This window comes from Mobula birostris, chromosome 8, assembly GCF_030028105.1.
Source record: "Mobula birostris isolate sMobBir1 chromosome 8, sMobBir1.hap1, whole genome shotgun sequence".
Classification (NCBI taxonomy): domain Eukaryota; kingdom Metazoa; phylum Chordata; class Chondrichthyes; order Myliobatiformes; family Myliobatidae; genus Mobula; species Mobula birostris.
The window spans coordinates 29,331,052-29,355,016 of record NC_092377.1 but is presented as its reverse complement, the minus strand read 5'-3'; the positions used below and the strand labels follow the sequence as shown (position 1 = coordinate 29,355,016).

At 41.7% G+C, this 23,965-nt stretch overlaps 1 protein-coding gene across 12 annotated transcripts in view; it reads left to right on the top strand.

Moving 5' to 3' along the window:
* The window catches only part of LOC140201202 (CAP-Gly domain-containing linker protein 4), a 339,984-nt gene that overhangs the window by 249,439 nt on the left and 66,580 nt on the right, over nucleotides 1–23,965 (top strand). For 11 of the 12 annotated variants that reach the window (XM_072264916.1, XM_072264923.1, XM_072264920.1 and 8 more), the window contains one exon: nucleotides 23,896–23,960. The exons of the other annotated variant lie outside the window; for it this stretch is intronic. In XM_072264916.1, coding sequence (XP_072121017.1) covers nucleotides 23,896–23,960 — 65 coding nt within the window. The remainder of the gene's footprint in view (nucleotides 1–23,895; nucleotides 23,961–23,965) is intronic. 12 annotated transcript variants of the gene reach the window in all.

Here is a 23,965-nt window from a genome sequence, read left to right as displayed (position 1 = left end):
CCCTGTTAATATATATAATGTTTGTGTTTTGTAGATTTATTTAAGGATATTCTTTAAGATTGTTATGCAGTCACTCATGGTATAATGTTGTCTTTGGATGATATGCCATCCTCAATAAATGAAAGAATAGTACCAACATGAAGTTTCTAACACTCTAGCATTTCTCCTAATCTTCAGGTGTACCATGTAGTCAGCACATGAACTTCTGCTGTTTTATATTTATTATTGGGAATTGTTGGATAGAAAAAAAAGTGTACAAATTCATAATCTGACTATCTTGGTACAACTGACAGCGTTCTGCAGAAGAGAAAATGAGCGTAAATTAAATTATTATTAATCTTAGAAACAGAACTGGCCAGTTTTGACATAGACAAAACAAGCAACTTATCTGAAATTGTCTGCACAAGAGACTGCAGATGCTGGAATCTGCAACAATAATCAAATTTCTGAAGGAACTCAGTGAGTCAGGCAGTACTGTCAGTGGGTTCAGGAATCTGAAATATTTTGAATGTTAACACCTGTTCTATGCTGGAAGATGAGGCTCGATCCCTCTGGCTTGTATCTGGCCCCATTGGCACAATCTAGGCTGCAACAGAGAAGCTGCAGATATAATAGAGTGGAAGTAGATGAAAAAATGAAAAGGAGAGGCAATGAAAATGTCAGGAAGTCACCACAGGCTGAATAGAATCTTTTGGCGTAGTGCCGCATCAAATCAATGGAAAGATGTGACATAGGATCAGAAGATGTTGAATCCTTGTGGGTTGAGTGAAGAAACTGCAAGGGTAAAAGGACCCTGATGGCAGATATATACAGACCTCCCAACAGTAGCTGGGATGTGGACCATAGATTACAATGTGAAATAGAAAAGGCGTGTCAAAAGGGCAATGTTATGATAGTCATGGGAGATTTCAACTAGCAGGTCAATTTGGAAAATCAGACTGGAAATGGATCTCAAGAGAGTGAGTTTGTTGAATGCGTACGAGATGGCTTTTTAGAGCAGTTTGTCATTGAGCCCGCCAGAGAATCAGCTATACTGGATTGGTGGTTATGTAATGAACTGGAGGTGATTAGGGAGCTTAAGGTAAGAGAACCTGTAGGAGTTAGTGATTACAATAAGATTGAGTTCATTTAAAATTTGATGGGGAGAAAGTAAAGTCTGACATAGGAGTATTTCAGTGGAGTAAGGAAATTGTAGTGGTATGAGAGAGGAGTTGGACAAAGTAAATTGGAAGGAGATGCTGGCAGGGATGACAGCAGCCAGCAATGACGTGAGTATCTGGGGAAAAATGAGGAAGGTACAGGATAGATGTATTCCAAAAGCAAAAAAATACTCAAATGGAAAAATAGTACTACTGTGGCTGACAAGGGAAATCAAAGCTAATGTAAAAGCAAAAGAGAGGGCATACAACAAAGCAAAAATTAACAGGAAGATATAAGATTGGGAAGCTTTGAAAATCCTACAAAGAGCAACTGAAAGAATCATTAGGAGGGAAAAGATGAAATATGAATGCAAACTAACAAGCAATATCAAAGTGGATAGTAAAAGCTTTTTCAAGTTTGTAAAAAATAAAAGAGAAATGAGAGTAGACTGCTAGAAAATGAGGCCAGAGAAATAATAGCCGGGGACAAGGAGATGGCAGATGAACTAAATGAGTATTTTGCTTCAGTTTTCACTCTTGAAGACACTGGCAGTGTGCCAGATGTTGAAGGGTGTAAGGGAAGAGAAGTGAGTGCTATTATTATTACAAGGGGGAGAAGGTGCTCATAAGGGTACATAAGTCAGCCTGACCAAATGAACTGCACCCTAGGGTTCTGAAAGAGGTAGCGGTAGAAATTGTGGAGGCATTAGTAATGATCATTCAAAAATCATCGGACTCGGGCATGGTGCTGGAGGACTGGAAAATTGGAAATGTCACTCCACTCTTTAAGAAAGGAGGAAGGCAGCTGAAAGAAAATTATTGACTGGTTACCCTGACATCAGTGGTTGGTAAGGTGTTGGGGTCAATTGTTAAGGATGAGGTGATGGAGTACTTGGTGACAAGCATAAGATAGGACAAAGTCAGCATGGTTTCCTTAAGGGAAAAACTTGCCTGATGAATCTGTTGGAGTTCTTTGAGGAGATTACAAGTAGGATAGATAAAGGGGATGCAGTGGATGCTGTATATTTGGACTTTCAGAAGGCTTTTGACAAAGTGCCACACATGAGGCTGCTTACCAAGTTAAGAGTCCATGGTATTACAGGAAAGGTACTGGAATGGTTAAAGCATTGGTTAATTGGCAGGAGGCAGAGAGTGGGAATAAAAGGGTCCTTTTCTGGATGGCTGCCAGTGACTAGTGGTGTTCCGCGGGGGTCGGTGTTGGGACCGCTTCTTTTTATGCTATATATCAATGATTAAGATGATGGAATAGATGGCTTTGTTGCCAAGTTTGCAGATGATACGAGGATTGGTGGAGGGTCAGGTAGTGTTGGAGGAAACAGGGAGGCTGCAGAAGAACTTGGACAGATTACAATGTTGGAAAATGCATGGTCATGCACTTTGGTAGTAGAAATAAATGTGTGGACTATCTTCTAAATGGGGAGAAATTCAAAAATCTGAGATGCAAAGGGACTTGGGAGTCCTTGTGCAGAATACCCTAAAGGTTAACTTGCAGGTAGAATCAGTGGTGAGGAAGGCAAATGCCACTTTAGCATTCATTTCAAGAGGTCTAGAATAGAAGAGCAGAGATGTGATGCTGAGGCCTCACCCTGAGATTGTGAACAGTTTTGGGGTCCTCATCTTAGAAAAGATGTGCTGGCATTGGAGAGGGGATCTAGAGGAGGTTCACAAGGATGATTTCAGGAATGAAAGGGTTATCATACGAGGAACATTTGAGGACTCTGGGTCTGTATCCGCTGGAATTCAGAAGAATGAGGGGGAATCTGATTGAAACCTTTTGAATATTGAAAGGTCTAGACAGAGTAGATGTGGAAAGGATGTTTCCCATGTTGGTGGAGTGTAGGACAAGAGGGCAGAGCCTCAGGGAAGAGGGGCACCCTTTCAAAACAGATGCAGAGAAATTTCTTCAACCAGGGGGTGGTGAATTTGTTGAATTTGTTACCACAGGCAGCTGTGGAGGCCAGATCATTGGGCATATTTAAGGCTAAGCTTGATAGTTTCTTGATTGGACATGGCTTCAAAGGTTACAGGGAGAAGGCCAGGGAGTGAGGCTGAGGAGATGAAAAAGGGATCAGCCATGATTGAATGATGGAACAGACTCGAAGGACCAAATGGCCTAATTTGGCTCTTATGTCTTGTGGTCTTATGTTTGGTTTCTCCATGACAGAGGAGATATTGTGAGTTTGAATGCAATATGTAGATGATGAAATGATTCTGCAGTTTCTTTGTTGGTGGGAAGGGGTGAGGTAAAAGAGCAAATGCTGCATTTCCTGTGGTTACAGGAGGAGTGTGTGAGAAGGAAAGGTGGAGATGGAAGAGCAGCCCACAGAGTCACAAAAGACATAATCCTTCAAAATTTTGAAAGGGAGGTAAGAGAAAGATTTGTCTGGTTATGGAAGATATGGAAGATGATGCTACATTTGTTTCTCACAGTGAGTTATCTCAACATCTGGTGAATAGGTCTCCAAAGTACATTGCAGGTCATTGTGAAATAATTATGAAAAATAATGTTAGCAGACAGCCGTACTTCTGCTGATGTGCATCATTCCAGAAATAAAAAAACTTGTATTGCACAATGATGAGCTGATTATCAACAATTCCATAGATCTGACAATAAAGTCAGAACACACTTTATAATTGAGTGATCTAAATTTCAAAATCTGCAAGCAATAAATATTTCATCTAATTTATTATAAGATCTTAACAATGCATTGCATTTGAGTGAACTGGTCATGTTATCATCAAAACTTTTAATTTGGGAATGACTGTGAAAAGTCTATTTTAAGTATATTGCAGAAAGGTGCAGGAATTTTAAAATATTTTATTGTCATCCAAAATAGGAGTTTCAATAACAAGTATATAGTCTATCAGTTCTCTGCTGCTTCTGCCTCTGGGTCAAATCTCCTGTAAAGTTCCCATCTCCTTCCTCTCTAAAAACTCATCTAATTGATGAGAAATTTCCTTCTCCTTTGGTGCTTTCCACACCCCACATTCAGTGAGAATTTTCATGGATTTTCTCTCCCAGAGCAGTGGAGAGTGGCTGAAGGGGTGTGGATCCCAAAGGAGGAAAATGCCACCCAGATAGATCAGTTTCGCATCATCTCCCTGCTGTGTGTCGAGGTGAAGATCTTCTTCAGTGCAGTTTCCCACTGATTGTGCACCTACCTAGCAAAGAACACCTATATTGATACATCAGTCCAGAAGGGTGGCACTTCAGGGATGCCGGGCTGTCTGGAGCACATCGTTGTGGTGACACAGCTCATTAGGGAGGCGCGAGAGAGCAAGGGCAACCTGTCAGTGTTGTGGCTCGACCTGGCAAATGCATATGGTTCCATTCCGCACAAGCTGGTGCAGCTCACGCTGACCAAATATCACATCCCCAGCAGAATCAGAGATCTTATCGCTAATTATTACAGCAACTTCAGGATGATGGTCTCTTCAGGAGCAATTACATCAACCTGGCACAAGGTGGAGGTCGGCATCATCACAGGGTGCACTATCTCAGTGACACTGTTCTCCCTAGCCATGAACATGCTCACTAAGTCTGCTGAACCAGAGTCCAGAGGGCCCAGAATGAATTCCGCTCAACGGCAACCACCATTCAGGGCATTCATGGATGACCTCACAGTCACCACAGAATGAGTCCCAGGCTGCCGGAGGATTCTGCAAGGGCTTGAAAAGCTGGTGGAGTGGGCCCGGATGCGTTTCAAACCTGCCAAATCAAGATCGATGGTGCTGAGGAAAGGGAAGGTGGAGAACAAGTTCCGGTTCAGCATCGCAGGCACAGCCATCCCAACCATCACAGAAGAGCCAGTAAAGAGCTTAGGCAAAGTTTTTGACAGCTCTTTAAGGGACACAACATCCATTCAGGCAACCTGCACCGAGTTGGATGGCTGGCTGAAATCTGTGGACAAGTCTGGCCTACCTGGGAAGGTTAAAGCCTGGGTGTATCAGCATGGCATTCTTCCCAGAATCCTGTGGCCCCTCCTCGTCTATGCAGTTCCGATCTTGACAGTCGAAACCTTAGAGAGGAGGGTTAGCAACCACCTCAGGAGATGGCTGGGGCTGCCAAAGAGCCTGAGCAGCATCGCACTCTATGGACACCACAACAAACTGCAACTGCCCTTCAAATCCTTGGAGGAAGAATTCAAGGTAACAAGAGCCAGAGAAGTGCTACAGTATAGGGACTCAAGTGACCCGAAGGTGGCTAGAGCAGGGACCCAAGTAAGTACTGGCAGGAAGTGGAGGGCAGAGGAAGCTGTTCAGGAGGCAGAGGCGAGGCTGCGTCACAGGAGGCTGGTGGGAGTGGTCACATGAGGCCAAGCTGGGCTAGGATCCTTTCCAACTCCCCAAATGGACACCAGAGGGAAGGAAAGGCGTCGTCTAGTTCAGGAGGAGGTGAGAGCAGTAGTGGAGGAGATGAGAGCCTGCAAGGCGGTGGGAATGAAGCAACAGGGAGCTTGGACAAGATGGCAGAATGCGGTTGAGAGGAAAGTGACCTGGGCTGATCTTTGGAAAACCGAATCACACCGCATCCAATTTCTCATCCAGGCAGTGTACGATGTGCTTCCAAGCCCATCAAACCTGCACACATGGGGCAAGGCAGAGTCATCTGCGTGCCCACTGTGCTCCAAGCGAGGAACCCTGGAGCACATCCTCAGCGGCTGTGCAAGGGCACTTGGTGAGGGACGGTACAGGTGGAGGCATGATCAGGTCCTGAAGACCATCGCTGAAGCCGTCAGCGCAGGAGTTGAGTGGGCGAAGTGGTCCCGACCCTCCAAGCAGACCATTGCCTTTGTCAGAGATGGGGAGCAGCCAATACCTGCCAAAAGAACATCTTGCAGGCATTCTGACCTCTGCAAAGGACTGGCAGCTTTTGGTGGACCTCGAAGGGCAGCTGAAATTCGCCAACCATATCGCAGCCACCACCCTGTGACCAGACATTGTCCTAGTGTCTGAGTCTACTAAGCAAGTGGTGCTGCTGGAGCTGACAGTCCCATGGGAAGATAGCTTGGAGGAGGCCTTTGAAAGGAAGCTCTCCAAGTACGCAGGACTGGTCAGCAACTGTCAGCAGGCTGGAGAGCGAGGTGTCTCCCATTGGAGGTTGGTTGTAGGGGATTCATAGCCCATTCTTTAGATAGAGCCTTCAGCATTTTGGGCATCGAGGGAGAGAGGAAGAGGAGAGCCATCCAGAGTACCACCGATGCGGCAGAGAGGGCCTCAAGATGGCTGTGGCTCAAAAGAGGGGAACCATGGAGTCATAAGTAGCTAGCCATCTGGACACAAACTGGTGTCTGATCAGCCCCGGCTGGGTCACCTGGAGGAGGTTGTATGATGTTGAAAGACCCGAAACACCCGATGATTCCAGGAACATCACTGAAGATGTGTCCAGAAGCATCAATAGATGTATATACACAACTCTCTTTCCAATTACCCTTGTTATGAAAACAAAACTATTATTTATTCGCAAACAACAGGAATTCTGCAGATGCTGGAAATTCAAGCAACACACATCAAAGTTGCTGGTGAATGCAACAGGCCAGGCAGCATCTCTAGGAAGAGGTACAGTCGACGTTTCAGGCCGAGACCTAAAGCATGATCTGAAAGCATGTTATCTCATGTTCAAATTTTTGGCCTTAATGCTGCAAATAAATAAAAAACTGCTTTTTATAGCATGCTTAGGAAAACAGTTTGCATCATGAAATTGTTGCTTAATCAAAACAATACTGACGTGTCTTGTCATTTTTGAACAGCATAGAAAAATGACAACAAGTAGCTTAGAGCAACAGAACAAATATCCATATTATTGGAATGATGAGACATGTCAGTACCTTACTTTTAGCACTAACAATAATTCCAAAATTGTGAAAAATCCAAAAGAAGAATGCTTTAGTCACCCTGAGATCTGAAATGAAATGAGTATTTCCAGCATACTTATTCTAAATCACGTGGTATCCTTTGGGTTTCTGTTTCTCATTTTCATGCTGAAATCTAACTGTTATCTGTTATCAAACTGCAAATACCTACCACTGAAGCATATCCCTTAACACCTTGGCTTAAGAAAAATTCTGTCAGTCACAGATTTGTAATGAACAACTGACTTAGCAATAATTGTCATTTATGGGAGATAGTTTCAAACTTTCGCCACCAATTGAAACTTAGTTTTAATTTTTAGACCATGGTTCTTTGTCTTGGATATCTCAATCAGCATACTTACTGGATCAGTTCATATTAATCCTTAGCCTAGATTTCAGGGAATGCAACCTAGTCTTCTTAATTACTAATTCATTATTTGCTTCTTGGAGTACAAGCCTCATTTTGGTAAACCAGCTCCACCCTCCTAAAAAAACAATATATTCTTTCTAAGTTACAATGCCCAATACAGGGAATAGGCTACCTCTTGTTTGTGTGTGTGTGTGTGTGTGTGTGTGTATATATATATATATATATATATATATATATGCATGTGATTTTAATGATCTATTTACATGACTCCTCCCTCTTTTGACCACTATTATTTATGGAATCGATTTTCTGGTCCTTCATTATCATTATGGATTGCCAAATCCATAAATTATATATTCACATATAACTAGTTATGTACGTAACTATATAACACTTGTTCTGTATCTACATACGTTCTCAGCTTATGCAGCTGATATAGTCAAGGCGTGAGAAAATTCTTCCTGTTGAATAAAGAAATAGAGTTAGGACGACAGGAAATATTGCTGACTAAAGTACTGGTTTATTTTGGGAGTGCACTGGTTGAAGGCAGCCTTCCCAACAAAGGTACATCACTGCCAAGGGAAAAGAACAAAGTCGTCTGGTGATTTTCTCCTCGATTTTGATGGAGCCAGTTTCCAAGTAAAATAACACATCAAAAAGGTTTGATTTCATAACCCTGATTTTAAAAGCACAGTACACCAATTTTATTTTCAAATGAGGTGAGCACTTAAGATGTACTTAACACTGAATCATGGAACAGTGGAACTTGATCCCTTCAGAAACTGCATTGGTTCATGTTCTTGACTTGCTTCAGCAATTATTTCATTGCATAAATGCTCGGTTGCTCTTTTGCTGTCTGAAATACCAACTCATTAGTGTCAGAGGAAACAGTGAGAAAAAAATGAGGCTGTAGCTGTTAACCTGGAGCTGGGAGACAAAGATGTGAGGCCATGTTAATTTTAATCAGATTTTTTTTCTGCCTTTCCAGCAAAGCCCAACATTGGCTGTTGCTTGGAACGTTGACTCATAGTGAACAACTGCTGTCAGAGGATGGAAGTATGTGGAGGTGAAGAACTGAGCACTCTATTTACAGGTGGTAGAGGGGGTACTGCCTTGAAATGGTAGAGGTAGATGTCTGACTTCATGGATTGAGAACATGTGCTTGTGGTGGTGGTGGAACTGAAATTTTAAGTGGTCTAGAATTAAGAAAAATAAGATTGGAGTATATGGAATCATGGGAGGAGGGGAAGAGAGGATGAAGAAGAAGAGTTGCCCCTGGGAGACGAAGCAGGGTGACTGGAGTCTTGAGGAGAGGGAGAATGGGGACTTGAAGGAGAAATGGCATGCTCTCTAATCAGGGCAACATCCTGGTAAATCTCCTCTGCACCGTCTCTAAACCTTCTACATCCTTTCTATGACAACCAGAACAGAACTCAACACTTCAAATGTGCTTTATAGAGCTGCATAATCAGTATTTGCATCAGTATTTACTGAGGAAAAGACCAAAAAACATAGCAGTAGAATTAGGCTATTGCTCCACAATTTGATCATGGCTGATCTATTATCCCTCTCAACCCTATCCTTATGTCTTCTCTTTGTAACCCTTACTAATCAAGAACTTATCAAACTCTGCTTTAAATATACCCTATGACTTGGCCTCAAAAGACATGGAGGATAGGGGGATTAATGTGGAGCATGCTGAATTGGTGGGGAAATTTGAGGTAAAGAAAGGAGGTAGTGCTGGGCCTTTTAATTAACATTACGATGGATAAGTCCCCAGACCATTATGGGAGATACTCCAGGCTACTGAGAGAGGCAAGCCATAAGATTGCTAAGGCCTTGAGCAATATCATGATGTCCTCTCTAGGCACTGGCAAGGTTCTGGAGGACTGGTGAGTAGCTAGTTTTGTTCCATTATTCAAGAAGGGAAATGGGGATAATTCTGAAAATTATAGACCATTGAGTCTCATGACTGTGGTAGGGAAAGTACTGGAGAGGATCCTTAGGGACAGGATTTATGAACATTTGGAAATCCATGGCCAATTTGGGGACAGTCAGCTTGGCTTTGTCAGACTCAGATTTAGATTTATTTATCAGATATACATTGAAACTTACAGTGAGATGCATCATTTGCATTACCATCTAGCACACTCAAAGCTGTGCTGCAAGCAGCCTGCAAATGTCACCACACTTTCTGATGCCAATTAGCATGGCCACACTGTTCTACAGAAACATCCTGTTTGGGCAAGTTGTCCCTCACTAACTTGATGAGTTTTTCAAGGTAATGAAGGGGATTGATGAAGGTAGAGCTGTGGCTGTTGTTTTTTATGGATTTTAGAAAGATTCAAACAAAAGATTAACATAAGTGGAAGCCACAGTGAATTGGATTCAGAATTGTCTTGCTCATAGAAAACAGTGAATAGTTGTCAACGGGACTTCTTCTGGCTGGAGACCTATGACTAGTAGTGTTGGGACCGCTTCTTTTTGCATTGTATGCCAATAATTTGGATGATGGAATTGATGACTTTGTGGCCAAGTTTGTGGACAATTTGAATATAGGTGGAGGCACAGTTAGTGTTGAGATAGCAGGGAGGCTGCAAAAAGACTTGTCAGATTAGGAGGATGGGCAAAGAAGTGAAAAATGGAATCCAATGTTGGGAAGTATATACTTTGGAAGAAGGAATTCAAGGTGAAATGGAACTTGGGGCTCTTTGTGCAGATGCCTAAAGGTTAATTTGCAGGTTGAATTGCTGGTGAGGAAGGCAAATGTAATGTTAGCATTCATTTTGAAAGGACCAGAATATAAAAGCAAGGACATAATGCTGAGGCCTGAGAAGATACTGGAGAAGCCTTACATGAGTATTGTGAGCAGTGTTGGGCCCAGTATTTAAGAAAAAATGTATTGATGTTGGAGAATATTCAGAGGACTTTGATGAGAATGATTCTGAGAATGAAAGGCTTATTGTACAAGGAGTGATTGATGGCCATGGGCCTTTACTCGCTGAAATTCAGAAGAATAAGGAGGGGGAATCTCATTGATACCTATCGAACGTTGAACAAACTAGATAGAATGGTTGTGATGAGGATGTTTGGGAGTCTTGGGCCAGTGTGCATAGACTCAGAAAGGATAGACGTCGCTTTAGAATGGATATGAGGAGAAAGTTTCTTTAGCCAGAAGGTGGTGAATCTGTGGAATTCATTGCCACTGGCGGCGGTGGAGGCCTTGTCATTGGGTGGATTTAAGGTGGAGGTTGATAGGTTCTTGGTTAGTCTTGGCATGAAAAGCTATGAAGAGAAGGCAGGAGAATGGGGTTGAGAAGGTAGTGGATCATCCATGAAGAAATAATGGAGCAGACCCGATGGGCTAAATAGCCTAATTTTGTTCCTATGTCTTATAGTTTTATGGACAATGAACATCCATCCTGAGAAGGAAAACAAGACTTTGGTGTGACATCTCATTCGTAAAGTGACACCACCATAAACTGCTGCATTTTCTCAGTTCTGCACAGTTGTATCAAACTGATTCTTAGCCTCAGATCTATAGAACAGAGGTTAAGCCTACAACTTTGTTTCCAGAGTGCTTCTAGCAGAGATGTGCCTGACACTTTTTCACTTTGTCCATCCACGTGCAGATATTTTACAACATTTTCTGTCAGGATTTTGAATTATTCAGGTTTATTTATTGTGCTTCTCTAGTTTGTCCTGCAAAGAAGGGGTGATGGAAGTTACTTTCATTCATCAGTTTTTCAATTAAGGTTAAAATGGTGAAAAGTGAAAAAGGAAAGCATTCCAGCAGTTCATTTTCAGATAAGCAATTGAAGTATTTGGCAACACATTTTTGTATTATGAAGTTCATTTTCTAGATCAAAGTGAAAGAAAGTGAGATCAATGAGATGGTTTGAACCATCTTCAACCTATCAAGTGCTCAGGATGTGAAAACTAATCTTGATTAACTTAGTGTCAAGTAAATAGTAATGTAAAAAAATGGCCAAAACTGTTGGTAGAATTTAAGAAAAAAATAGCCTTCAATTCATTTTCCTCTTCTAGAAATGATTTTCAATCAAATGAAACAGAATAAAATATAAAGAACATATCCAGCATCATTACACTTTTCAGTTGTTTATGCTGGATTCTTTTGTCCCTTCGTGCAGTATCTTTAAAGATTTTCCATTCAATTTTGTCGGGCAGCAAAGTTATTGCTTTAATTATGTTGCTGCATACTTCGAGAGCAATGCTTGGGTCTTTCAATTGCTTGTCATTGGGTAGGGTTATGGGCTTTAATCTGTTTCTGCAGTGGTGTAGATAAATAATGAATGGCAGCTGTGACCTCATTAAGCAGTGATCCATCCATCAGTCAACACATGGATTGCCTTATGACCCTGATGTGTTGCAAATCTTTCAGTGTAGCAGATGTCATTTTGTGCAAGGATGCATTTGTTATCTTTTGTAATTACAGTGGGTTCTAGTTAATTGGGGCATGTCAGGATCAGTATATTTTGGCTCAATTAAGTGGCTGCCCCAATTAGCTCAGTTTCATGGAAATAGTTAAAAGGATAAAGAAGACAAGCCCATGTTTAACTAAGTAAAGAAATATGTATCGAAATCAAATACAGAACAACTTAGAACACTATCAATACCTCTATAGTGCTATAAAACTGTGTATTAATTCCTAATAAACACACACAAAATGCTGGAGTAACTCAGCAGGCCAGGCAGCATATATGGATAAAAATACAGTTGACGTTTTGGGCCGAGACCCTTTGGCAGGACTAGAGAAAAAAAGATGAGAAGTAGATATAAAAGGTGGGGAGGGGAGAAAGAAACACAAGGTGAAAGGTGAAACTGCAAGGGGAGAGATGAAGTAAGCACCTGGGAAGTTGACTGGTGAAAGAGATACAGGGCTGGAGAAAGGGGAGTCCAATAGGAGAGAACAGAAGGCCATGGAAGAAAGAGAAGAGGGGAGGACCACTGGAGGGAGGCAAAGAGCAGGCAAGGAGATAAGGTGAGAGAGGGTAAAGGGGATGGGGAATGGTGAAGGTGGTTCGGGGGGTGGGGGGGAGTGGAAATTACCGCAAGTTTGAGAAATTGATGTTCATGCCATCTGATTGGAAGCTACTCAGATGGAATACAAGGTGTTGTTCCCCCAACCTTTGTGTGGCCTCATCGCAACAGTAGAAGAGGCCATGGATTAACATATCAGATTGGGAATGGGAAGTGGAATTAAAATGGGTGGCCACTGGGAGATGCCCTCCTCCTTCACTGATCCCCACCCCCTTCTTCAACGGTCCCAAATGTCGATTGTACTTTTTTCATATATGCTGCCTGGCCTGCTGAGTTCCTCCAGCACTTTGTTTGTGTTGCTTGGATTTTCAGCATCTGCAGAGTTTCTCTTATTAGTTCCTAATAGTTACCAATGGAGGAATTCATCTGCTGTGATTGACTGTAAATGAACAAAATCAGTGCAGATAATGAACTGGCTTCATGCAATCCTTTGGATAGATGATTGCATCATCCAAATCTTATATTTTAATTGTAACATTCAAGATGATTGTTGATGCCTTCAAACTCTTTGTAATTTCTAACTTGTTGAAGTAGCAAAATTGTGTCATTTTTACTTTTGGCCATTTCTGGCATCTCTTAATGAAGATTTGAAACCACGGTTAGCAAATTGTCTTACTGTTTATTTTTTGCCAACTATCTGTGACAAAAATCACTGCTTTTTGAACACAAGCACACACAACTGGCAGTATTTAAAAGCTGATCACTCTAAGCAAGGTGTCACGCAATGGCCACGCAAATGTATGCAACTGACACTAGTTAGAAACTGTTCTCCTGGCCTGATTAAGTAGCATAGTGTCCCAAATAAACAAAGGGAACCCACACTATTTTCTCAATTTATTCTTTTGTTCTTTAAGAGCTGTCCCAAATAAATGGCTGCCCTCATTAACTGATGGCACAATTACCGGAATCCATTGTATATGTCTGGGAAAAATAGCAATGTTGGGTAACCAATGCTATTCCTTGTTGGTAACTTACCTGATACCATTTGTCACAATTATAAGCTGTCTCATCACAACCAGACTTATGATGAAAATATTATGGGTACCTGTCACATTGCAATCAAAATATTAATGGAAGAATAGTTAACACAATCCTATTAAATATAGTGTTTGCTATTTTAACAAGTGTATTAAATTGATTATTTATAACTGGTTACTGCTCTAGATAACATAAAATATAAATTTCACATTAGTAAATGAAGGATGTAAACACTACGTTCACAGGTGCGTAATGTTAAGGCTGAGAAATTTAATATTGGCCGTGATGTGGTCCGAGTGTGGTGTTAGGGTAATGCTATTACACTGCCAGGGACTGGAGTTAAATCACTACTGTTGGCTGGAAGGAGTTTCTGTGTTCTCCCAGTGACTGCATGGATCTCCAGTTTCCTCCCACTGTCCAAAGACATAGGGGCTAGTAGGTTAATTGGTCACATATGTGTAATTGGGTGGCGTGAGCTCATTGGGCCAGAATGGCCTGTTATCATGCTGCATCTCTAAATAAATAAATAAAATTTATTGCTGTTTTTCAGTGAGAATGTATAATTTTTAATGGTTAGTGACTAAACATCCTTTTCTTCAAATGAAACATACATGAGCAAAAAATAACTACCCAGAAATTGCTCCATCATATGATAAGATTATACAGAAGAACAGAACAGAAGATACCAGTAGTGGTGATATCCCCACAACTGGCATGGGCGCCATTGACAAAGGTGCTACTGAACCCATGGAGGACAAAGCTGGAACATTGGCTTACCAAATGCTGGTGTTGTTGGAGCAGCCATTGGTGCTTGTTTCATGATGGGAGGCAGTGATGAGGGAAGCTGATGACCCTGTAGTTTTATCTTGATCAATTTCATGGCTATAGAGAACTCCATTTGATCCATCTTTCTGTCATTAGTCATGTCAGTCAGAACCCATATCTCTGTAAGAACAGATGGAGGCAATCCGGACTGAAGGAAGAAATTTCGCGCCTGATCACCAGTAATCGTTCCACCAGTAGGTTTAATGCTAAGAAACTGCTGGTCATGCTTAGCTCTTTCTTCCACTGTAATGGCACAGCTATCCAGGCCCCCCTCCCCCCCCCCCCCACAAAAGGATGTAAACAGGAAGATAGTAAAAGCTTCTTTAGGTATGTGAAGAGGAAAAAATTAGTTAAGACCAAAGTTGGGCCCTTGAAGACAGAAACGGGTGAATTTATTATGGAGAACAAAGAAATGGCAGACGAGTTGAACAGGTATTTTGGATCTGTCTTCACTAGGGTAGACAAACAATCTCCCAGATGTAATAGTGGCCAGAGGACCTAGGGTAATGAAGGAACTGAAGGAAATACACATTAGTCATAAGATGGTGTTGGATAGACTGATGGGACTGAAGGCTGATAAATCCCCAGGGCCTGATGGTCTGCATCCCAGGGTACTTAAGGAGGTGGCCCTAGAAATTGTGGATGCATTGGTAATCATTTTCTAATGTTCTATAGATTCAAGATCAATTCCTATGGATTGGAGGGTAGCTAATGTTATCCCACGTTTTAAGAAAGGAGGGAGAGAGAAAACAGGGAATTACAGACCAGTTAGCCTGACATTAGTGGTGGGGAAGATGCTGGAGTCAATTATAAAAGATGAAGTAGCGGCACCTTTGGATAGCAGTAACAGGATCGGTCCAAAGGGGAAATCGTGCTTGACTAATCTTCTGGAATTTTTTGAGGATGTAACTATGAAAATGGATAAGGGAGAGCCAGTGGATGTAGTGTACCTGGTCTTTCAGAAAGCCTTTGATAAGGTCCCACAGGAGATTAGTGGGCAAAATTGGAGCACGTGGTATTGGGGTTAGGGTACTGACATGGATAGAAGATTGGTTGGCAGACAGGAAACAAAGAGTTACCGGGTCCTTTTCAGAATGGCAGGCAGTGACTAGTGGGGTACCACAAGGCTGGGTGCTGGGACCACAGCTATTTACAATATACATTAATGATTTAAATGAAGAGATTAAAAGTAACATTAGCAAATTTTCAGATGACAAAAAGCTGGGTGGCAGTGTGAAATGTGAGGAGGATGTTATGAGAATGCAGGGTGACTTGGACAGGTTGGGTGAGTGGGCAGATGCAGTTTAATGTGGATAAATGTGAGGTTATCCACTTTGGTGGCAAGAACAGGAAGGCAGATTACTGTTTGAATGGCGTCAAGTTAGGAAAAGGGGAAGTACAATGAGATCTAGGTGTCCTTGTTCATCGGTTACTGAAAGTAAGCATGCTGGTACAGCAGGCAGTGAAGAAAGCTAATGGCATGTTGGCCTTCATAACAAGGAGAGTTGAGTATAGGAGCAAAGAGGTCCTTCTGCAGTTGTACAGGGCCCTGGTGAGACCACACCTGGAGTATTGTGTACAGTTTTGGTCTCCAAATTTGAGGACGGACATTCCTGCTATTGAGGGAGCGCAGTGTAGGTTCACGAGGTAATTCCTGGGATGGCGGGACTGTCATATGTTGAAAGATTGGAGCGACTGGGCTTGTATACACTGGAATTTAGAAGGATGAGAGGGAATCTGATTGAAACATTAGATTAGATTATTAGATTAGATTATGAGGACACTCAGTCCTCATTTATTATCATTTAGAAATGCATGCATTAAGAAATGATACAATGTTCCTCCAGTATGATATCACAGAAACACAGGACAGACCAAGGCTAAAACTGACAAAAACCACATAATTATAACATACAGTTACAACAGTACAAAGCAATACCGTAATTTGATGAAGAGCAGACCATGGGTACGGTAAAAAAAAAAAGTCTCAAAGTTCCCATAGCCCATCATCTCACGCAGATGGTAGAAGGGAGAAACTCTCCCTGCCATGAACCTCCAGCGCTGCAAAGTTGCCGATACAGCACCCTGGAAGCACCCAACCACAGCCATCTCTGAGTCCATCTAAAAACTTCGAGCCTCCGACACCGAGCACCATCTCTGCCGAGTGCTTCGACCCCGCCCCGGTTGCTGCGCAACAAGCAAACCCAAGGATTTGGGGCCTTCCCCTCCGGAGATTCTGGATCACACAGTAGCAGCGGCAGTGAAACAGGTATTTCAGAAGTTTCACCAGATGTTCCTCCGCACTCTCACGTCTGTCTCCATCAAATCAGGATTGTGCACGGTACCCTACTTGACAGATAACAGATATTAATTACCGGAGTGGCCGCTGCGCGCTGCGTCGCGCCGCCATCTTCTCCTCTCCTCATATAAGATTATTAAGGGATTGGACACACTAGAGGCAGGAAACATGTTCCCGATGTTGGGTGAGTCCGGAACCAGAGGGCACAGTTTAAGAATAAGGGGTAGGCCATTTAGAACGGAGTTGAGGAAAAACTTTTTCACCCAGAGAGTTGTGGATCTGTGGAATGCTCTGCCTCAGAAGGCAGTGGAGGCCAATTCTCTGGATGCTTTCAAGAAAGAGTTAGATAGAGCTCTTAAAGATAGTGGAGTCAAGGGATATGGGGAGAAGGCAGGAATGGGGTACTGATTGTGGATGATCAGCCATGATCACGGAGAATGGCGGTGCTGGCTCGAAGGGCCGAATAGCCTACTCCTGCACCTATTGTCCGTTGTCTATAAAAGCTGTTGGAAACTGAGCCATGCTTCCTTTTATTGCAAGTCATTAGCAGATTCCTCATCTCGCAAGGGTTGGCTGAGTGTTGCTTGGTGGTGGCGGCAGCATTTTACTGCCTTCCCCTCCATCTACTTTGCAATGGAGACGACCTCTCGATCTGCCGCTGCCTGTGTAAGACAACATAGCACGAAAGCACCACCACTACCCTTCTCCGCTCATTGCCTAGTGTCTGATGATAAATGCTCCTCTTTCTGCTGCCCAAAGTGTTTCCCACCCCTCCTCTCTCTGATGTTTTTACCCTCAACCAAGCCCTACGCTGACCATCCACATAATTTTCCTGCCTGTTTCTATTCCCAGTAATCTACTGATCCAGACCTCAGTACTGAACCCCTTACCAAGAACAGCACAAACCCACTAGCTGTCATTTCCCTCAATAGCATTCTTCTCAACCAGGTATCCTCCAACCCTAACTGTTAAGCTGCTGATCAAAGCCCACCTAGTTCGCCCCCCCCCCACCCATGGTGAACTGTTTTCCAAACAGAATCCCCACTGATCTCTAGGCAGCCTACTCTCATTGTAAGCCATAAGTGTATTAGTTTGATTTATGAAACTCCCTCCCTCCTCATATATGGGTAAATTTGGTCAGTCGCAGAAGTTTTGATCTTTCTAATTTTCTAGCCACAAAGTCATCTTTGGCTCACCTTGCTATGATTACATATTCTTGTCCACTCTGACCACCTTGCTATTAATAAATGACCAATAACTCTCTTTTTTTCTGGAATGCTTTTTGTGTGCTCTTCGTTGTGCTTGATCATCAATCTCCTTTGAAAGACATTGACTGCTCTGAGTCTGGCCCAGTGGATGTTCTAAATTATAAACAATTGATTAAACTGTTCTTGTTATGTTAATTAATAGCTGGAATATTACCTTTTTTTTTACCAGGGACTTGCTACACATAATAATTTCGAAGGTCAGAGACAGCCCCAGATGACTGTAATTTCCTCCTAACTACTCTAGTCACCGCCAAATTAACTCTGAACCTTCCCTGCAAGGCAATTTTTCTAATCACTAGTTAATACAATGAAAGAAATTATAAATGTTTCAAACTAAGTTTAATTCTAAAATCAAAACTTACTAAACTTTGCAAAGAAATCTATCTACGCTTTTTCAGTCACCAAAATCCTGGTATTTGTCTTTGTGCCTCCAAGAGATTCTGCCAGGTTTCAACATTGGAAATCAAATGTAAGTAGCTTGCCAACTATTATACTTCATTATATATTTTCATTGCATCAGGAAATTAGGTACAATTAAAATGAAAAATCTGCCTTTAAGATTGCACACTTTATTTCTGTCTAATGCTAAAGGTGTGTGGTGATTAATCACATACGAGAAGTGATGGACAAAAATAAGGAGAACAATAATCAACAAATTTCTGCCTTGCAGCCTGCAATCTAATCTCTCTAAGAGTTAGTGTATAGATAATGGATGCCTTTGTGATGATCTTCCAAAAATCCCTATATTCTGGAACAGTATTAGATGATTGGACAATAGCAAATGTGATGCTGTTCCTCAAGAGAGGTGAAAAAGAGAGAGAATAGGAAGTTATTGATTAGTTGGCTGGACATGTTATTGGGTAATATATAATTCAAAATTAGGAATTTTGTAATAAGCTACTTAGAAAGTAATCATGTAATTTGGAAATGACAATGCAGTTTTGATGAAAGGTATAAGAGAGTTTTTGGGGAGGTAACTAGGATAGGAACCAATGGATGTAGTATTCCTGAACTTTCAAAAGACAGTTGATAGGATGCCAAATGAAATGTTATTAAACATAGAAACATAGTAAATAGGTGCAGGAGTAGGCCATTCGGCCCTTCGAGCCTGCACCGCCATTTATTATGATCGTGGCTGATCATCCAACTCAGAAACCTGCACCAGCCTTCCCCCCATACCCCCTGATCCCCGTAGCCACAAGGGCCATATCTAACTCCCTCTTAAATATAGCCAATGAACTGGCCTCAACTGTTTCCTGTGGCAGAGAATTCCACAGATTCACCAGTCTCTGTGTGAAGAAGTTTTTCCTAATCTCAGTCCTAAAAGGCTTCCCCCTTATCCTCAAACTGTGACCCCTCGTTCTGGACTTCCCCAACATCGGGGACAATCTTTCTGCATCTAGCCTGTCCAATCCCTTTAGGATTTTATACGTTTCAATCAGATCCCCCCTCAATCTTCTAAATTCCAACGAGTACAAGCCTAGTTCATCCAGTCTTTCTTCATATGAAAGTCCTGCCATCCCAGGAATCAATCTGGTGAACCTTCTTTGTACTCCCTCTATGGCAAGGATGTCTTTCCTCAGATTAGGGGACCAAAACTGCACACAATACTCCAGGTGTGGTCTCACCAAGGCCTTGTACAACAGCAGTAGTACCTCCCTGCTCCTGTACTCGAATCCTCTCGCTATAAATGCCAGCATACCATTCGCCTTTTTCACCGCCTGCTGTACCTGCATGCCCACTTTCAATGACTGGTGTATAATGACACCCAGGTCTCGTTGCACCTCCCCTTTTCCTAATCGGCCACCATTCAGATAATAATCTGTTTTCCTATTTTTGCCACCAAAGTGGATAACTTCACATTTATCCACATTAAATTGCATTTGCCATGAATTTGCTCACTCACCCAACCTATCCAAGTCACCCTGCATCCTCTTAGCATCCTCCTCACAGCTAACACTGCCGCCCAGCTTCGTGTCATCCACAAACTTGGAGATGCTGCGTTTAATTCCCTCATCCAAGTCATTAATATATATTGTAAACAACTGGGGTCCCAGCACTGAGCCTTGCGGTACCCGACTAGTCACTGCCTGCCATTCTGAAAAGGTCCCGTTTATTCCCACTCTTTGCTTCCTGTCTGCTAACCAATTCTCTATCCACATCAATACCTTACCCCCAATACCATGTGCTTTAAGTTTGCACACTAATCTCCTGTGTGGGACCTTGTCAAAAAAGTAATGTCAAAATCAGAATCAGGTTTATTATCATCGACATGTGACGTGAAATTTGTTAACTTAGCAGCAGCAGTTCACTGCAATACGTAATCTAGCAGAGAGACAAAAAAAATAACAAATAAAATAAAACATAATAAATAAACAAGTAAATCAATAACATATATTGAATAGATTATTAAAAATGTGCAAAAACAGAAATACTGTATATTAAAAAAAAGTGAGGTAGTGTCCAAAGATTCAAAGTCCATTTAGGAATTGGATGGCAGAGGGGAAGAAGCTGTTCCTGAATCGCTGAGTGTGTGCCTTCAGGCTTCTGTACCTCCTACCTGATGGTAACAGTGAGAAAAGGGTATGCCCTGGTGCTGGAGGTCTTTAATAATGGACGCTGCCTTTCTGAGACACCACTCCCTAAAGATGTCCTGGGTGCTTTGTGGGCTAGTGCCCAAGATGGAGCTGACTAGATTTACAACCTTCTGCAGCTTCTTTTGGCCCTGTGCAGTAGCCCCTCCATACCAGACAGTGATGCAGCCTGTCAGAATACTCTCCAAGGTACAACTATGGAAGTTTCTGAGTGTATTTGGGGTCGGCTGGTGGCACAGTGAGATCAGTGCTGGGCTTGAGAACGGAGGTTCCCAAGTTCGATCCAGTGACAGATCGCCCCCATGTGCGCTCTCCATCTGCACCGGGTTGATGTCGAGCTCGCAACTCGGCCTTGTAAAGTAATACCGCGAAATGTCTGTGCGAGGAGTGGCGCCCCACACAGCCTCCTGAACTGTGCCTTGTAAGGCATGAAAATGCCCGACACTGGCCTCTCAGGTCTGAGTTGACGTCGTCATCATCGTGAGTGTATTTGTTGACATGCCAAATCGCTTCAAACTCCTAATAAAGTATAGCCGCTGTCTTGCCGCCTTTATGACTACATCAATATGTTGGGATCAGGTTAGATCCTCAGAGATCTTGACACCCAGGAACTTGAAGCTGCTCACTCCCTCCACTTCTGAACCCTCTATGAGGATTGGTATGTGTTCCTTCATTTTAGCCTTCCTGAAGTCCACAATCAGCTCTTTCGTCTTACTGATGTTGAGTGCCAGGTTGTTGCTGCGGCACCACTCCACTGGTTGGCATTATCTCACTCCTGTACGCCACCTGAGATTCTACCAACAATGGTTGCATCATCAGCAAATTTGTATATGGTATTTGAGCTATGCCTAGCCACACAGTCATGTGTATACAGAGAGTAGAGCAGTGGGCTAAGCACGCACCCCTAAGGTGCGCCAGTGTTGAGCGTCAGAGAAGAGGATATGTTATCACCAATCTGCACAGTCTGTGGTCTTCCGGTTAGGAAGTCAAGGTTCCAATCACAGAGGGAGGTACAGAGGCCCAGGTGGGATTTGGTACGATAAAACTGAAAACATAAGGAAAAATCAGGTTGATTTCAGGTTAGCAGGCTGCTTCTCTGGAGTGCTATAGTTATCAATATTTGGTCTTTAGCTGTTTAGTTTGCATATTAATAACTTAGCCATAGGAAATGTGTAAGCTTGTTGACAATACAAAGTTAGCTGAAAGCAAAATGAAAAGACACTGCCATTGGTTAAACATATGTTTAATAATTAAGTATGATAGGGACAGATAGACCAACATATAAAAACTATTCATTTTGATAGCCTAATAGAAAACAGAATATTGTTGAAATGATGAGAAACATGTAAATGTTGCGATCGTGTTCTGCTGGTTTATAAAGTTAGGCTGTTGTTATAACAAGTGCACAAGAAAGAGTAAATGAAATTTTGGTTTTTATCACAATAGGCTTGAAGTGCAGACAAAGTAAATCTGCTTACTATTTTTGCAGGGTTTTGTTAGTGCTATGTGTAGTATTACCAAGGTTACCTCTCAGAGACAGTGCAGTATGGATTCATCAGATTGATTCCTGGGATAAGGGGTTTGCCCTCTGCAGAACAATTAGACTATGCAGTTTGAAGTTCAGGAGAAGGAGAGGTGTTTTCTCTGAAACGTAATAATTTTGAGAGGAATTGAGTAGTAGACAGTGAGAATCAGCTTCCTCTGGCTGAGGTATCTAGTACTAGGAGCTGTAGTGTTTGGATACAGAGTCAGTCATTTAGGACCATGAGGAAATATTCTTTACTTATTGTGTATTGAATCTTGGGAATTCCCAATCATAGGTGGCTGTGGATGCTGAATTGTTAAATATGGTAAAGGTTGACAATTGACATTGATAGATTTCTTGACACTGGTAGATTTAGATGGGAAAGTGGACAAGATGTAGCCTTGATATTTTTAAATGCTGGAGAAGGCTCGAGGGGCTATAAAGCCTACTCTACCTTTTGCATTTTTCAATTGCACCCAGGTATGCTTGAATGAAAGAAATAAGGCATGAAAATTCATTCATTCCTAATGACTGATAAAGCCACTTTAAAAACTATTCTGAAGCTAACAAAGAATATGAAAATCATAAGTTGTATAATTGCTACTTTGTACCCCCTACATTTTTCGTAGGCCTGTGTCTCACCAGTTAACATGTAGTTAATAAAAATGAAAGTTTATCTCGCCTGTGCAGGTCCTTACGCATTGAAGCTCCACAAGGTAATTTAATGCTGATTGGTCCATCAGAGAGCTCTCATTGAGATCTTTACTGATGCATCAGCCTGACTTTATGATGTATAATACCTCTTTGTTCCCAACTCCTGAGCATATAAAACTTTGAAAATATATGGAATAATTAAAAGAAGATTACAATTACTGGATTAATATGAGCAAATTGATGTTAATCGTGGTAACTGCAACAATAATGTTAGGTTGGTGAATCTGACTGTCCTTGGCCTTAATGTGCAATGTACTTTGAGAATATTGGTCGATAAGTGCACAATAAAAGTCTTCCTGTTAGGGAAATTAACCTGATTCACTGAATTCTTTGGGGAGAAAGTATGCCCTTTCTAAATATTTCAGCTGCTTGGGGATAGTATTATTCTAAGCACTGTTGTAGGAAATTATTCAGAAGACAAAATTGTCTTGAAAGTAGTGATTAAAATTCCATCGACACTGAAAAAGTACTTATTTAATTAGTTGACATTTATGGATTCTTCTGGGCAATTATGAGTCATTTACATAATCTTTTTAAAGGAAATGAAAAGATTCAGAGATAATTTCTAATTGCTTATTCCTTACCTCATGTACAACAATGAGAAAAATGTGCTTCTAGGATATCATTAAGAATCCACATGCAAGGACTGTTTGTCTGGCTGCCAAGCACCTGAAAGTACCAACTGTAGGATTCACTGTGCAGAATGTGCCCAGTTGCTAGAAAAAAAGTAGAAAATATGCCTCAAATGCACAATACAATCCTGTAGCAAAAATGAAGGGTGAATGTCTCATCATGACATTTTGAAGAGAGCTGATGGTGGGCTTTTAGAGCAGAATATATCTGTGCACATTACCTGCTATATTGGGTTCAGCATCAATGAAGTTTTTGGTTATGGGTTTCTAAGGTTCTTTTAAAGGCATTACTCCTGCAGCTATATTTTCTTCCTATCATCTTTCATTGGGTATGGTGGAGATTTGCTCTTGTAAATACCCAATAGCTACAATAATATGGTGGACAACTTTGTCTCTATTTTACTGGCAAAAAAAAAATCCCTTTATTTCAAATGGTACTTTCAACAATCTTTCCCAAATCTGGTATTAATATAAACCAAATCAGCCTTAATATGAAAAGATTTCTTCATCTTAACAGCCCCATTCCAATTGGGATGCTAAAGATGAAAGTTGACATTATAAATTGCTCTTGACAGGATTCATTTTAAAGTGTGAATCTATCTGTTTTTTTCCTATAGGGCAACAGAGGCATTGGATTCCTTCTCAGATATTCCAACCAGCAGATTCAATCAATCAGTTATAGGTAGG